The following is a 15,944-nucleotide window of genomic DNA, read 5'->3' on the forward strand; positions in this document are numbered from 1 at the left end:
CGTATTAATAGACATAAAATTCTTATCAAAATAACAGCATAATTACAAAAAAGAATTATGTAATTTTCCTTTTTCCATTCTTCTTTTGTTGTTGGAATGCTTCACCTTCATCCATGCATTCGTGATGCCTTTCCGACTTCAAAAATTTTACATGCATTGTATCGATAGCTAAATGACCATCATCTCTTATATCTATGTTTAAACTATTTGCCTGAAAAAAAGGTAAAAAAAAAAAAAAAAATCAAAATATGCATTTGAATTTATACAATTGTTAATGGATTAATTCAAAGATGGAAAGATTTACAGAACTTTACTCAGTCTAAATCCCTTGTAACCTCAAAAAACATTGCTGGATAAAAGTTAAAGTCAGGTTAGAACAATATCATTTAAAAACAGCCATCTGAGTAAAGCTTTAAGCTATTTGAATATATTAAGTTTCAAATGTTTAATATATCACAAAGTATGCGACAAAAATTATTGGTCTAATCATATTAACATAATGGTAGTTATTGGCCCAGTTTGTACATTGATAATATCTAGTTGATATAACGTAAGATGTTATATACACCCCTATAAAAAAAAGAGAAAAAAAGAAGTGTACAGCTTATGCGCTATTATCATACAGACATCCAATAGAAGATTATACAATTTGCAACGAAAAAAGTGTTACGCAGTTAAAGTGTCCCCAAAAGGAAAATGAAATCTGTTCGGTCATTAAATTCCCTCCCTCTAAACTTTGACAATATTCTAAATTAAGTGTTGGGATGCAGTGAAACTGAAACCGAGTATAAAATTGGAAATTTTTGTGTTGCTAAACTAAGATTTCCCATCCTAACTATTTTCAGCGACAGTTCAATTTATCCCCTCTTCCAAACTAGGCACTATAATAACAAAATTATTACTTCACTGCCTTACAAGTTTGTTGATTTTATTGATACGCATTATTTTTTGTACTCATTTGGCAGTTGGTTCATAATACTAAATAATGGCAATTTGAAAAAACAAAACAAAATCCCAACGCACTTTTGTCTAGCGTTATATACAGGCATTAGGGGAGGGGGGGGAGGGGTAGGTGTAATGTGGACAAAGTATTTCAGAAGTCTCGTATTGGACAAAATAATTTTCTTAGTAATGTTAATTTGTTCAGTGGCGTCAATTGAGTGTGGAGAGGAGAGGGCAATTACCTCCCCCATTGATTTTGAAAATTATATTTTTTGGTATTTATAAAAATATTGGATTCCTGGTTTGTATATAAAAAACATGGTATTTAGCCCTTGCAAACGGTTGTCCACTACATATTAGAAAGTACATAGTAAAAATTAGCATGAGAATATAAAGAAAGCAAACTTCACAAGCGAAAAAGTTGGTTTGATATTCATTCAATAAAACAAAATCTTACCACAATGATTTAAGCAACCTAAATTTCTGTCTGATTCTTCAACGAGGAGAGGGTGTATATACCTCTTTAGAGAGTAACTTCAAAGTTTCCGGTTTTAATAAATGAAATTGATTTCATAGCTATTGAAAAGGTTGTCAAATTTTATTTCAATTTATCTACGTTTTAAACAGTAAAATCGGAATAAATAAAGAAAGGAAGAAATAAATAGAGAGAGAGAGAGAGAGTGAGAGAGAGAGAGAGAGAGAGAGAGAGAGAGAGAGAGAGAGAGAGAGAGAGAGAGAGAGAGAGAGAGAGAGAGAGAGAGAGAGAGAGAGAGAGACAGAGAGAGAGAGAGAGAGAGAGAGAGAGAGAGAGAGAGAGAGAGAGAGAGAGAGAGAGATAGAGAGAGAGAGAGAGATAGGGAGAGAGGGAGAGATAGGGAGAGAGAGAGAGATAGGGAGAAAACACATGGAAGAAGACCGTAGACGAAGAAGAACACGTAAGCTTATTTTGTGTCCGGTGGTTGCTTGAAAAACCGATGACAAACGATAAGTAAATGACCTTGAATGAAAAAAAAAAAAAAAAAAAAAAAAAATCCAACGAACTAATCACCAGCCTACCTCTAGTTCAAAGACTAGCTGACACAATATTATGAACGGTACAGCAAAACTGAGTTAAAATAGTACATTTATGCACCATTTTTTTTCCACAGTTTTCTTAATTAGGGTATTGTGAAAAAAAAGAATAATACTAAAAATTATTTTCACAAAATCCTTCTTAGCCTTACTTACAGTCTTCTGAAGTTATGAAAATACATCTTGAGCCTATTTGTTTATGGCACGAAAATGTATACGAAAGATAAAACCAAAAATAATACGGTTGATTTAAGATATTTATAGATTGAAAGAAGAAGAAAATATCTTACGAGCTGAAGAGTAGCAGAGAAAAACCTCCCAACTTCCGCAGCTGGCTTTCCTTGAACTACTTCACCAAAGTGAAGCCACTCCTTTTCAAGATTTTCGGTTAGTTTATTCAGGACAAAAGTCCCGTATTCGTGTATGTCAAAATTTGGGCGCTTTTCTGACTCTTCTAAATGCGGAAGAATTGCTTCATGCCAATCCGCTACCCGTTTCGCCAAGTCGGTTTTCTGGAGGTATTCCTATAAAACACAACGAATAATAGCCATAGGTACGCACATAATTTGTTGGGAGTGGGAGAGAGACAAAGGACATTTTTGGGTATTTTCAACTAGCATGGGGAGAGGGTTGTCCGGGCCGTTTAAAGGGACGGGAATTCACTTCTACCACTCTCTGCATGCAGGTACATATATAATTCCATGAAAGAATAAAACGCTTAAACTTCAGAGATGGGCATACATTCTGCAAAGAATATACGCAGAAAAGAAGGTTTTTTCATACAATGGGAAGTTCAAAACTCCAAAAAGCATATTACAAAAAAGAAAAACCCAATGATTTCTCAGAATCAGGTGAAATTCACCCACATGGTCATTATACCAAACATCGTCAGTGAATCCCCAAATTTGTTGAAATATTACCGTGTTTCAATATCAAATTTAGGTGCAGACAGGCGCGGCACTTAGTCAGAATAGATCAAAGGATTTTTCTTGGGGGGGGGGGCTGTTTAATGACTTGAGATAGGTGTATTTTAAGCCATTTTTTTTCAAGTTTTCCAGGGTAGCTGACCTTTGAACCAATTTCCATACTAAGATGTGGTTACCTTCTATGTGCTATCGAAAATACTTTTGTACTAGTATGTAGGGTATGGACTGGGCATGTGGCATTTAAAAAAAGTGTAATGACCAGCCATGATTGGCGACTGTAATGACTGATTTTTGAGAATGCCCTTCTGTAAATTATTTTAATTATTAAGTTAATTTAAGCTTATGGATTCGCTTTCGAATCTATTGGAAGATTACTACTACTAACAACTCACAGAAGTACCAAACCGCCTGAGGCCAACACAGCTATACTTCTTGTAAAAATACCTCGTCTCATCTACCACGCTTAAAGCGCTTTCACTGATACTCTTAACTGCCTTTCTAACTTTCCTCTCTAAGACACCATGTACAACTTCATAAACTATTCTACTAAAATTCATCCACGCATCTTCTACATTGTCAAGCTTTATATTTTATATTCAACTGTACCTGAAAAGCTTCTTTATAATTCTCCTCCTAGAGTCTACCAGCGTCACAACTTCCCGGAAGGTAGACACACTTCCTACACTTCCACTTTAGATTAACTCTAGACACTATAGATGGCTATCTTTACCTTTAACATCAATAACAACACTCCTGAATACCATAGTGTCTTGTATAGATTTTCAATAACGTAATCAATGAGGTTGGCCGTCTTACCATCATGTGAGTACAATGTTAACTTATGGGCTATTTTATGATCAAATATTGCACTCGTTACAACAAGACTATTATACCTACAAAACTGCAGCAGTCTACAACTGTTGCTATTTTCCTTTCCAACGCCAAATTTACCTAGGCTGAGATACCTTACATTCCTATTTCTACCAAACTGTGCGTCAAAATCCTCTAATAAAAATAATATTTTTGTACGTGGGATTCTGTCTATCTGTTCCTGTAACTGTAAGTAAAATTAATCTGAGTCACAACTTTCTCCATTAGTCAGTTCTACCCTACAGGGCATATACTACTAAGCCTGATACCTTGCACTTTTTAGTTGTAAAATAGACAACTATAATTCTATTATTAACACCTTCTCATCCTAAGAAGCTACCTTATTCATCATTAGCCCTACTACCTGCCAATGCACCCCCTCCTTTCTGCCAGAATAAATGAATTATACCACATTATTTCATGATTCTTACCCCTGGTATATGAGTTTCTGAAACCCCCAACAAGTCCAGTTCAAACCGTCTGAATTTGTCAGTCAAAATGTTAATACGATAGCTGTTTTTAACTTTATAACCTTCTAAGTTGCAATTTTCATCTTATTTTCATCATTGAAACTGTTATGGCCTCAGGAAAAGCAATGGGTCCCATTGGTGCAGGTCAGGGATTAATACATCTTCTCAAGTCTATACGAAGCACTTCTACTTAGAGCGGGAGGTAAGAAGTCCCTGGGACCTCCAGCATGAACGGAGGCTTTGTGCAATTCTGGGCCCATCTTGGTCACTACATGGTTTTCCACACTTTGTGATGTTCTTCTACCATCAAGAGTCGACGTTCTGCGCAAGCAATCTCAAGCCTATGACCTTCAACTCATTACATATTCATGCCTATAAATATTATACTTCAATGGGGAAAAGGCAGCTCATAGATAACTTAGGTAGGAACTGATTTTTGAGCCCAAAGAGCCCACCAAAACAAGGTAACCCTGCAGCACTATTTGCAGTCAGGGTTCTGGGTAGACAAACTCTTGGAAGGTCCCCTCTGACGCCACTATGAGACCACGAAAGCGGGTTTTCCCTGTTGGGGATACGGACGGACGAAGGAGCTTATTACAAAGAAGAGAAGCCAAACCCTCTACCAGCACCGAACAGCTCCAACCTTTTATGCCCAGCCTATCCTCGTCGGGGCTTCAACAAATCTACAACTTCCATTGTAAATGTAAACACAGGAGGAACAAAACTTCTCAAAAGAAATTGAACAACCGCCTTTATTTAATAAAGCTCCTTAATTTTTTAAATCCTGACTTGGTCAGCAATTTCTACTAAGGAACTTTTGAAGAAGACATGACTATTAATAGTCATTCACTAAATTTATTTTCAATAATAAAAAGTATCCTGGCGAGGATAGGCTGGGTATAGAAGGTTGGAGCTGTTCCGGTGTTGTGAGATGGTTTAGAGTCACTGCTCCGTCCTAAGTTCCTTTCTTCCTCCCTACCCCGGACAGGGAAATCCTGCTTGCGTAGCCAGATAAAGTCATCAGAGTAAACCTGTCATGAGTTTTCCTAAACAAAACTGTGACGGCTGACAGCACTGCAGAGTGACCTTGAGCAGTAGCACCCCTCGAAGAAATTATTGCCTAGTAAACGATACAACATTTGCACTGGATTCTGATGAATGAATAATTCTTCTGGCTTTAATTTGTTTTGGTGGTTTTCAAGGCTAAAAACCTCTTCCTAGCTAAGTTATTTATGAAGGGTTGCTCCCCCCCTTAGTATCTTAATATTTGTAGGCATTAATATATAATGAGTTGGAGGTAATAGGCTTGAGATTGTCTGTGCAGGATTTCAACTATTGTTGATAGAAGAGCATCACAAAGTGGTGAAAACCATGTTGTGACCAAGATGGGCCTAGGATCGCAAAAAGCATCCATTCAACTAGAGGTTCCAGGGACTTCTTGCTCTTCGGCTCTAAGCCGGCTTAAACGCTTCGTGTAGACTTGAGAAGATGTGTTAGTTCCTGTCCTGCACTGTTTCTGGGACCATTGATTTTCCTAAGGCCATAATAACTTCAATAATTAAAAAATATAGAATTTGCAACTTGGAATGTTACGACGTTAAAAAACAACTATCGTATCGACATTTTGACTGACGATTTCAGACGCTTCAAACTGGACTTGATAGGAGTTTCAGAGACTCATTCCCCAGGGGTAGGAAAATTGAAATTAGGTGATGCATAATTTATTTTACTCAGGCAGGAAGTATGGGGTTCATAGGCAGGGGGTAGGGCTCGTGATGAATAAAGAAGTTGCAAAGTCTTCTTTAGGTTGGGAAGGTATTAATAATAGAATGCTAGTCGCTCATTTTGTGACTAGAAGGTACAGGGTATCAGTTATAGTAGTATACGCCCCTGTAGGAGCGACTGATGGAGATAGTAATGACTGAGATGAATTTTACTTACAGTTACAGGAACAATACAGGGTTCCAGGTAGAAATATGGTATTTTAATTAGGGGATTTTAATGGCCAGGTGGGTAGAAACAGGGATAGATGGTATACTAACCTAGGTAAATTTGGTGTAGGAAAAGAAAAAAGTAATGGTTTCAGACTACTGCAATTTTGTAGGTATAAAAATCTAGTTATAACAAATGCAGTAATTAGTCATAAAATGACCTATAAGTTAACATGGTAGTCACATGAGGGTAAAACAGCTAACCTTATTGATTATGTTATTGCAAACCGAAGACTGGAAGGATCAATGCAAGATACTAAGGTGTATAAGAGCACTGTTATTGATCTTAAAAGTAAAGATCACCATCTAGTAGTATCTAGGTTTAATTTTGTAAAGAAAGTGGAAAAAGCATTAAAATATGAATTAAGGAGGTGTGAAGTGTAACCTTCTCAATAGGGGCCTCCCCCAGGCCACTCATCGCGTCCCCAAGTGGCGGATAGGGGAACGTCCTGTAAATATGCAGGGCACATCGTGGTAGAGAGGCACGGACCAAGGGGGGACCCGGTCTCTGGGGGTCTTGAAATATAGCTGGAGTACCCAATTCTGGAGGCCATAAATTCAGGCGGAGGAGGTGGAAGGCCCCTGTGATGTGCACTGGGCAGGGCCCATCGGCGTATGGATACGTCCAGCCAGTCACAAACCTTCTCCCAGCAATAGGAAAATTGCAGGTGATGCAGGACGCCAGAAGGGCATATTATAGATAGTAGATATAGCTGGCCCCTGCTAGAGATGGAGAGGAGTGGCTTACCGCCGTCCTGAAATTTGCCAAGAAACCCTCTTTCTTATTAAAAACTATGAAGCACAAACGATCAAGAATGAAAACCAATACCACCACGTCCGGGGTAACCGACGAAGTTACCACGTCCAGGGCAACCGACGATCTGACGACCGAGAATCTCGTGAATGGAGACACTAACAACGTTGACAACTCCGACCCCGGAGGCTATGCTTTCCCCTAATTTTTTTTTATCTATTGGAACGCTAAACGTTAGGATGCTTGCTAAACAAGGCAAAATAGATCTCGTCCTAAATGAACTAAACCGATATAAATGGGATATTGTGGGACTTTCAGAAAGAAACCTCCCTACCACTGGCGAAGAAAGGGTCGGCAACACTATTCTGATAATGTGTGGAAGAACCGAAGGTGTCCATCGCCAAGGTGTTGGCTTTTTTATGTCGAGTAAAGCACGAAGATCCCTGATTTCCGAAACGCATGTGTCAGAACGGTTGATTATGATACGCATGAAAGGATCATCGATAAACATCACGATCATAAAAGTCTACGCTACTGACTGCAGCGAACCAGATGAAGAGTCTGACAATTTTTACCTTCAACTGCAAAGCCTGGTTGACGCAGTTCCCAAAAAGACCTTGTCGTTGTCATTGGCGACTTCAATGCTATTGTTGGTATTGCTTCTGCTGGAAACGAAGATGATATGGGTACATTTGGCCTTGGGACGACTTATCAAGAGGGGAGAACGCCTCATTGAATTCTGCAGAGACAATGATCTGGCTGTTACCAATACTCTCTTCAAACACAGTGAACGTCGTAAGGCGACATGAACCTCGCCGGATGGAAAAACCCGTAATCTTATTGATTACGTGCTCGTCTCTAGACGGTGGAAATCGTCTGTGCTAGCTGTTACCCTCGCAGATGGCGATTTCCACATTGACCATTCCTTGGTCATGTCTGCACTGAAGATACGCCTGATATCTTCCGCAAAGCTGAACAAGAGACCCGCTCGTTTCAACACGCATCTTCTCAGAGATCCTCAAAACCGCCAGACTTACATCGAGGAACTATCTACTCAAATATCAGACCTTCTTTCAGGTACTCCTATAACTCTATCTAAAGAGGATATCGATAAACAGGTCACAAACTCTTCTAAGATCATCAGCGACGTAGCGATGTCCACTCTAGGAACCAAAAAGGGGGATAAAAAGCCTTGGATAGCCGACGAAATTACTTTATTATTTGCTGAGAAACGAAAACACAATAACAGGTCAGACAGAGAGAGCAGGGACAGATATAAGCAGCTGAAGCGTGCTGTAGAAAAAACCGTAGAGCCCATCGCACCTACATAAAAGACAAATGAGAACAGTGCGAGTCTGATTTTAAGAAAGGCGACTCACATTGTATGTATAAGAGAGTTCGCGAGCAAGCAAGTAAGAAGAGTCTCAGTTCTTGTGCACTGCTAGATAAAAACTGCTCAAAAATACAAAGCGCAGAAGGTATCCGATCGTGATGGATTGAGCATTTCAAAGAAAAGCTTAATCCTGATATCCTTCTAAACCCTGCTGTCCTGGACCTGTTTCCTGTTACTGTCTCAAACCCCAGCCCACTTCTTCTCCATTCTGAGGTCTAGGATACCATCCAAGCGCTGAAGACTAACAAGGCCCCAGGCCCGGACGGAATACAGGCAGAACTGCTGAAATTCCGGCGTTACCACTTATAGATCTTTTCCACAAGATCGTATCCACTGCCTGGCAAGAGGGTCATTTCCCAACTTATTGGTGCAAGGCCACAATTGTTTCGCTACACAAGACAGGGTCAAAGGCAATATGTGATAATTACCGTCCTATTAGCCTAACAAGTCAAACTGCCAAAATCTTCACCCGAATTAGACTTCAACGGATCAGAACCGTGTCGTCCTTAGTCCTCTAAGAATACCAAACAGGTTTTTGCCCTGGGAGATCAACCGTTGACCAGATTTTCACTGTGCGCCTGATTTTAGAGAAATATTTGGAATTCGGTCGCGACCTGTATCAACTCTTCATCGACTTTAGGCAAGTATTCAACCTTATTTGGAGAAATGGCCTACGGCATATCCTCCTCCATTGCGGAATCCCACAAAACCTAGTCGACCTTATCAAAGATATGTACTCAAAATTTAGGAGTCGCGTTATGACTAGTGAAGGCCTCACTGACAGTTTCCAGACATCCAAAGGTGTCCTTCAAGGATGCCTCTTGCCTCCAGAGCTGTTTAACCTCTTCCTCACAGCAGTTTTATCCCCGGTAGAAAAAACTTGCGGCACACATATAGGGGGTGTTCAGACAGATAAGCTAGCCTAGGCCGACGATATCAACGAAATGGCTGAAACACCCAAGGATCTACAAGCCGTTGCTAACGACGTCCTCGAAGCCACTAGTTCTTTTGGAATGACCATAAATGCATAAAAAACAAAGGCTATGTGCTGCTCACGAAAGCCGCAGGATACAGTTAACCCAGACCTTAAACTTAATGGGGAGAGTATCCAGTGGGCCGATGAGTTCCCTTACATCGGTAGTTTGATCACCAATGACAACAGTCAATCAAAAGACATTAAAAGACGTCTCGCCCTAGCGAGTTCCAGTTTCAAAGCCCTTATGCCCATATGGCGAAGCAAGGATTTGTCTCTGTGGCTTTAGACACGACTTTTTGATACCCTGATCATCCCCATCGCAATCTACTCATGTGAAACATGGACGCTGAAGGTGGATGACAATCGTCGACTCGCAGCATTTGAAACTAAGTGCCTCCGCCGCATCGCCGGGATCACTTACTTTGATAGAATCTCAAACGTCGAACTTCTCGAGCGCCTTAAAATACAACAAACAATTGTCATGCAGATCCAGCTCCAGCAACTTCGATGGCTCGGTCACATACAACGGATGAGTCAGTCTCGTCTCCCGAAAATCACCTTCAAAGGTCAAATTCACGGCTCTCATCCTCGTGGTCGTCCCCCAAAAATGTGGAAGGAAAGCTTCACACCTCACCGCCTCTCGGACCTTCTTCACCTAGCAGAATACCGTGAGGCATAGAGAAGGCACATCCACGCCATTAAAAAGAAAGAGGCCCCAAGACGACCTTCAAGGACGGACGGGACTTAGTCAAGTAAGTCAAGAAGTGGAAGCCATGGATAAAATTTCCGAAGATCTGGAAGATGCAGATACGTCTTAATAGTAAAATATTGTGCTGGCATATTCATAAATTGGCAGGTAATAGTCAATCTGGACTTGTCCCAGTTAAAGATAGGAACAGGCCTACTACTAGAGAGAAGGAAATAATTAAAAAGATGGGTAGAACATTTAGAGAATGTGCTAAACAGTGATAGAGTTAAAGGAGAAGATATAGAGAAGAACGAAAAAGCTTGTGACACTTTGGATGTAAAGAAAGATTTATTTTGCAAAAATTAGTTAATGAGACTGTACTGAGAGAATGAAGAAATGATAAGGCCCCAGGTGCTGATAGTGTGGTAAAGGAAGTTTTTGAATATGGTGGATATGAGGTTAGAGATAAATTACTGAAGATTATGAATATATTCTTTAAAAAAGGGGAAGCACCTAGCGATTTTAGAAAAACTCTAATTAAACCTCTAGATAAGAAAGGTGATAGGAGTGATTGTGGTAATTGTAGAGGGATTAGCCTGGTTTCTGTAGGAAGCAAATTACTTAGTAGATGATACTTTATAAATTTAGAGATGCTGTAGATTAAGTTTTAAAAGAAGACTAGTGTGGTTTTAGGAGAGGAACAGGATCCATCTACTAAATTTTTACTCTTAGATTAACAATTGATAAGTGACTGAGTCATCAAACGCCTTTATTTATCAGTTTTATAGATTATGAGCAAGCGTTTGGTTCAACTGATAGAAGAGCTTAAGCGAAGCTCCTATCCTTGTATGGTATACCAGAAAAATGCATTAAAGGGATTGGCATTACATCTGTTACAATGTTATACGAGAATAACATTGGTGCGTTTAAGGTAGAAAATGAGGTCAGTACCTGGTTTCGTATTAAATCAGGAGCTCAGCAGGGTTGCGTTTTAATCCCATTTGTATGGGTCATTTTAATGAACTTTCAGAGGTTTTGCGAGTTCAGGATGCAAAAATAGGTTCGAAAATTAAAAAAAATGTAAAAAAAGGACCCTGAAATGTAAACTCAAAAGGGCCAACCGGTGTGTGCACACGTTCCTTCAGTTACAAACTTTCTCCCAGTAATGGGTTAAATTACATGGTGACGTAGAACACTATCGTGGGAGAATCCTCTTTAGGAGGACAACTGCGGCATGGCTCAACTTTTTCAGGTAACTGCAAAGCTGGGGACCTTGGGGTCAACTCTATTCCCACTTGAGGAGTGGCCCTTATCGAGGAAATTATAGCCTAGTAAACGACACAACATTCGCACAGGATTCTGATTAATGGATAAATCTTTTGGGCTTGGTCTCTTTGGGCGGATGTTTTCGGGCTGAAAAATCTTTTCCTAGCCGATTTATCTACTATGGGTTTCCTTCCCCTGGTAGCATAATATTTCTAGGCATTAATATATAATGAGTCGGAGGTAATAGACTTGAGGCCGTCTGTTCGGGATTTGTACTCTTGTTGATAAAAGAGCATCGCCAAGTGCTGAAAACAATGTTGCGACCAAGATGGAACCAGGATTGCACAAAGCCTCCATTCATGCAAGTGGTCCTAGGGCTTCTTGATGTACGGTTCTAAGCCGGCTTAAGTGCTTCGCTGTAGACTTGAGAACATGTGTTGGTCCCCGTCCTGCACTGGTATCCGAGACCATTGCTTTTAGTGAGGCCAACATAATTTCAGTGATTTAAGGAATATGAAAATTGGAACTTGGAATGTTACGACGTTAAAAAATAAGTATCGTATCGACATTTTGATTGGCAAATTCAGACGATTCAAACTGCACTTACTAGAAGTTTCAAAAACTTATATCCCAGGGGTAGGAAGCATGAAATTAGGTTATATAGAATTTCTTTACTCAGGCAGGAAGGATGGGTTACATAGACAGGGAGCAGGGTTCATGATGAACAACGAAGCTGCTAAGTCGTGTTTAGGCTGGGAAGGTGTTAATAATAGAATACTAATTGCTCATTTTATGACTAAAAAGTTCAGGATATCTGTTATAAAAGTATATCCCCCTGTAGAACCGACTGAGAGAGATACTAGTGTCTCAGATGAATGTTACTTACAGTTACAGGAGCAAATAGACAAGGTCCCAGGTAGAAATATGGTGGTTTTATTAGGAGATTTAACTCCCAGGTCGATAGAAATAGGAAAAGATGGTACCCTAGCCTAAGTAAATTTGGAATAGCAAAAGAAAATAGTAATGGCTACAGACTGCGGCAATTTTGTAGCTATAACAATTTAGTTACAACTATACGGTGTTTGGTCATAAAATGGCCCATAAGTTAACATGGTATTCACATAGACAGCGTAAGACAGCAAACCTTGTTGATCATGTTATTATAAACCAAAGACTGACAGGACCAATAGAAAATACTAGGGTATATATGAGTGCTGTTATTGATGTTAAAAGTAAATATCACCATCTATTAGTGTCTAGGATTAATTTAAAGCTGAAAATTCGAAGGGTAACTGCCTCCCGGGAAGTTATGATGTTGGTAGGCTTCAGGATGAGAATTCGAGAGAAACTTTCCATGAACAGTTGAACATTAAACTGGAGGTTTTAAAATTTGACAATGTGGAAGAATGGAATACTTTTAGGACAACAAATTGTGAAGTTGCTGATGGTGGCTTAGGGAAGAAAGTTAGGAGCGTAGCTAGGAATATTTGTGAAAAAGCTTTGTGTTTAATAAAGAGGAGAAGGGACTTGTATAAGAACGGGGCCATAATTAGTGATAAGAAAAGGGTCAAAGAGAGAGGGGTAGAACATTTTGAGAATTTGCTAAACCGAGATGGAGTTGCAGGAAAAGATATAGAGAAAAATGAAAAAGTTTGTTATACCTTGGATGTGAAGGATGATGTGTTTTGTGAAGAAGAATTAACGACAGTACTAAAGGGATTAAACAATAAAAAGGTTATAGGTGCTGATAGTGTGGTAAATGAGTTTCTTAAATATGGTGGCTCTGAGGTTAGAAATACGTTACTGAAGATTATGAATATGATTACTGAAAAAGGGGAAGTACCTTGGGATTTTAGGAAAACCGGAATTAAACCACTTTATAAGAAAGATGATAAGAGTGAGTGTCGTAACTATCGAGGCATTACTCTGGTCTCAATGGGTGGCAAATTCCTTAGTCACATGATACTATTTAGAATGAGAGATACTGTAGATAGAGTTATAAGAGAAGAACCGCGTGGTTTTAGAAAAGGTAGAGGATCTGTCGACCAAATTTTCACTTTTAGGTTAATAGTTGAGAAATGCATGAGTTATCAAACACATATGGTCCTCAGTTTTATACATTATGAGCAAGCATTCGATTGTGTTGATAGAAGAGCTTTAACAAAGGTCTTATCCTTCTACGGTATACCAGACAAATACATTAAAGTGAATAGTGCTATGTCCGAGAATAACACTGCTGCGGTTAAGGTACGAAATGAGGTTAGCAGCTGGTTTCATATAAAATCAGGTGTTAAGCAGGGTTGTGTTGTATCCCCCTTTATATCGAATATGATTACTGAAAAAGGGGAAGTACCTTGGGATTTTAGGAAAACCGGAATTAAACCACTTTATAAGAAAGATGATAAGAGTGAGTGTCGTAACTATCGAGGCATTACTCTGGTCTCTTTGGGTAGCAAATTCCTTAGTCACATGATACTATTTAGAATGAGAGATGCTGTAGATAAAGTTATAAGAGAAGAACCGCGTGGTTTTAGAAAAGGTAGAGGATCTGTCGACCAAATTTTCACTTTTAGGTTAATAGTTGAGAAATGCATGAGTTATCAAACACCTATGGTCCTCAGTTCTATACATTATGAGCAAGCGTTCGATTGTGTTGATAGAAGAGCTTTCAATTCAATTCAAACTTTTTATTTCCTCCGAATACGAAGAGTAAAAAAGAAATAAATAAAAATAATAACCGCTAATCAACAGGCCATAAAATTATTTTAAACTATATAACAACAAATACGCAAAGGCCTTCAATCAAAATTACCACACAAATTAACACTTCATTCAATAGATAATAAATTAACACTTAACAAATTAACACTTCATTCAAAAATAAATAAAATAAAATAAATTAAGCTTCGTGCGCAGCTCTATATAAATTATGAGAAAAAACATTTAATTTGGATAAAAAATTCTTTTGCTTTTTCTCCAAAACATCAACAGGGTTTTTTATTTTATATGCATTCATTAAAAAAGTATTTGATTCAGATTTAGAAAAGCGGCAAAGTAACTTAGCAAAATTAAAAAATGTGGTTTTTACATGAGCAATATTACTAATTCTAAAAAACAGGAGAAGCGACGAAAAAACTAAAATTTGAGGCAAAGCGACTGTATTATATACCCGAGCCAGTGATTTCCGAGAAAGAAGATCGCGAAGACAAATTACTGCCCCGAAACTAGACGCTATTCTACTTTTAACTGCTTTAGAAATAGAAGCACGGCATAGAGCTAAAGTTGGTCCATAAGACACACCAAGATATAAAAAAGATTCCAAAGGTTTTAAAATACTATCATAAATACGGACAGAAATCCTTCTACGGTATACCAGACAACTACATTAAAGTGAATAGTGGCTATGTACGAGAATAACACTGCTGCGGTTAAGGTACGAAATGGGGTTCGCAGCTGGTTTCATATAGAATCAGGTGTTAAGCAGGGTTGTGTTGTATCCCCCTTTATATCGATCATTTTGATGGACTTTGTCTTAAGGAGCACAGGAAATGCAATGGGAAAGCACGGAATCAAATGGGGAGGTAAAACTCTCCTGGACTTAGATTATGCTGATAATTTAAGCATCCTAGATGAAAGCGTGAGCAAAATGAATGAACTTTTAGTGATTTTGCGAGTTCAGAGTGCTAGAATAAGGTTCGAAAAATAATGTTAAGAAGACTAAGTCACTATGGCTAGGAATAAGTGAAGATAAAAAGGTGACGTTGGGTAACAAAATATTGATCAGGTAGACAGCTTCACTTACCTTGGTAGTATTATTAGTAAAGAAGGTGGGAGCAGTAAAGATGTTAAAAGTAGAATATTCAAGGCTCAGGATGTTTTTTTCGCAGTTAAAAAAGTTTGGAAGAATAAGATGTTAAGTCTGCAAACCAAGACTAGAATGTTGTAAGCTACACTGATGATAGTGGTCAAATATAGCTCTGAAGTATGGATGCTCCGAAAAGCGGATAAAGATTTGCTAGATGTCTTCCAAAGAAATTACCTACACATTGTTCTGGGATTACTGACCGTATTTCAAACAGAAGGCTGTACGAAAAGTGTGGTTCAATCCCACTTTCTAGGGCTATGATGAGAGAAAGGCTGAGATGGCTAGGACACCTTCAGCGGATGAAAGATGACAGATTGCCGAGATTGTTCTTTACGGCCAAGCGTCTAGGCCTAAGCGGAAAGCAGGTCGTCCGCGGTTGGGGTGGGACGATGTCAGAGAATGAATATAAAGGAAATCGGAACTTCCTGGGAGAGTGTAAAGAGGGAGGCTTTGAATAGATTTGGATGGAGGAGGAGCGTGTTTAGCTGTATTGGCCTCAGGCTACGAAGTAAATGAAAGTAAAGTTGCGTCAAACAAATCATCAAAAGTAAAGAAAGAAATGAGAGCGTATTATCAATAAGCTCTTCTCAGCGATATAACTTAAGCCACTATTGGTTGAACACCTTTCGGTGACGGGATAAAACAAAAAATAGATCCTTTATGCATAACTCAATATATCAGATAAGAAAAAAACTTCTTAAAGAATACTCACAAGAGCTTGCTCAAAAGGAC

General features: G+C 38.9%; 1 protein-coding gene across 1 annotated transcript in view; it reads right to left on the reverse strand.

Moving 5' to 3' along the window:
* The window catches only part of Cap-H2 (Chromosome associated protein H2), an 85,020-nt gene continuing 69,076 nt past the window's right edge, over nt 1-15,944 (reverse strand). Inside the window, exons 10-11 of the mRNA XM_089107924.1 lie at nt 2,304-2,537; nt 1-211 (exon numbers count right to left, since the gene is read on the reverse strand). Coding sequence (XP_088964050.1) covers nt 56-211; nt 2,304-2,537 — 390 coding nt within the window. The 3' untranslated portion in view covers nt 1-55. The remainder of the gene's footprint in view (nt 212-2,303; nt 2,538-15,944) is intronic.

Source organism: Artemia sp. Qi Xiang Cuo, chromosome 1 (genome assembly GCF_049724085.1).
Source record: "Artemia sp. Qi Xiang Cuo chromosome 1, ASM4972408v1, whole genome shotgun sequence".
NCBI lineage: Eukaryota > Metazoa > Arthropoda > Branchiopoda > Anostraca > Artemiidae > Artemia > Artemia sp. Qi Xiang Cuo.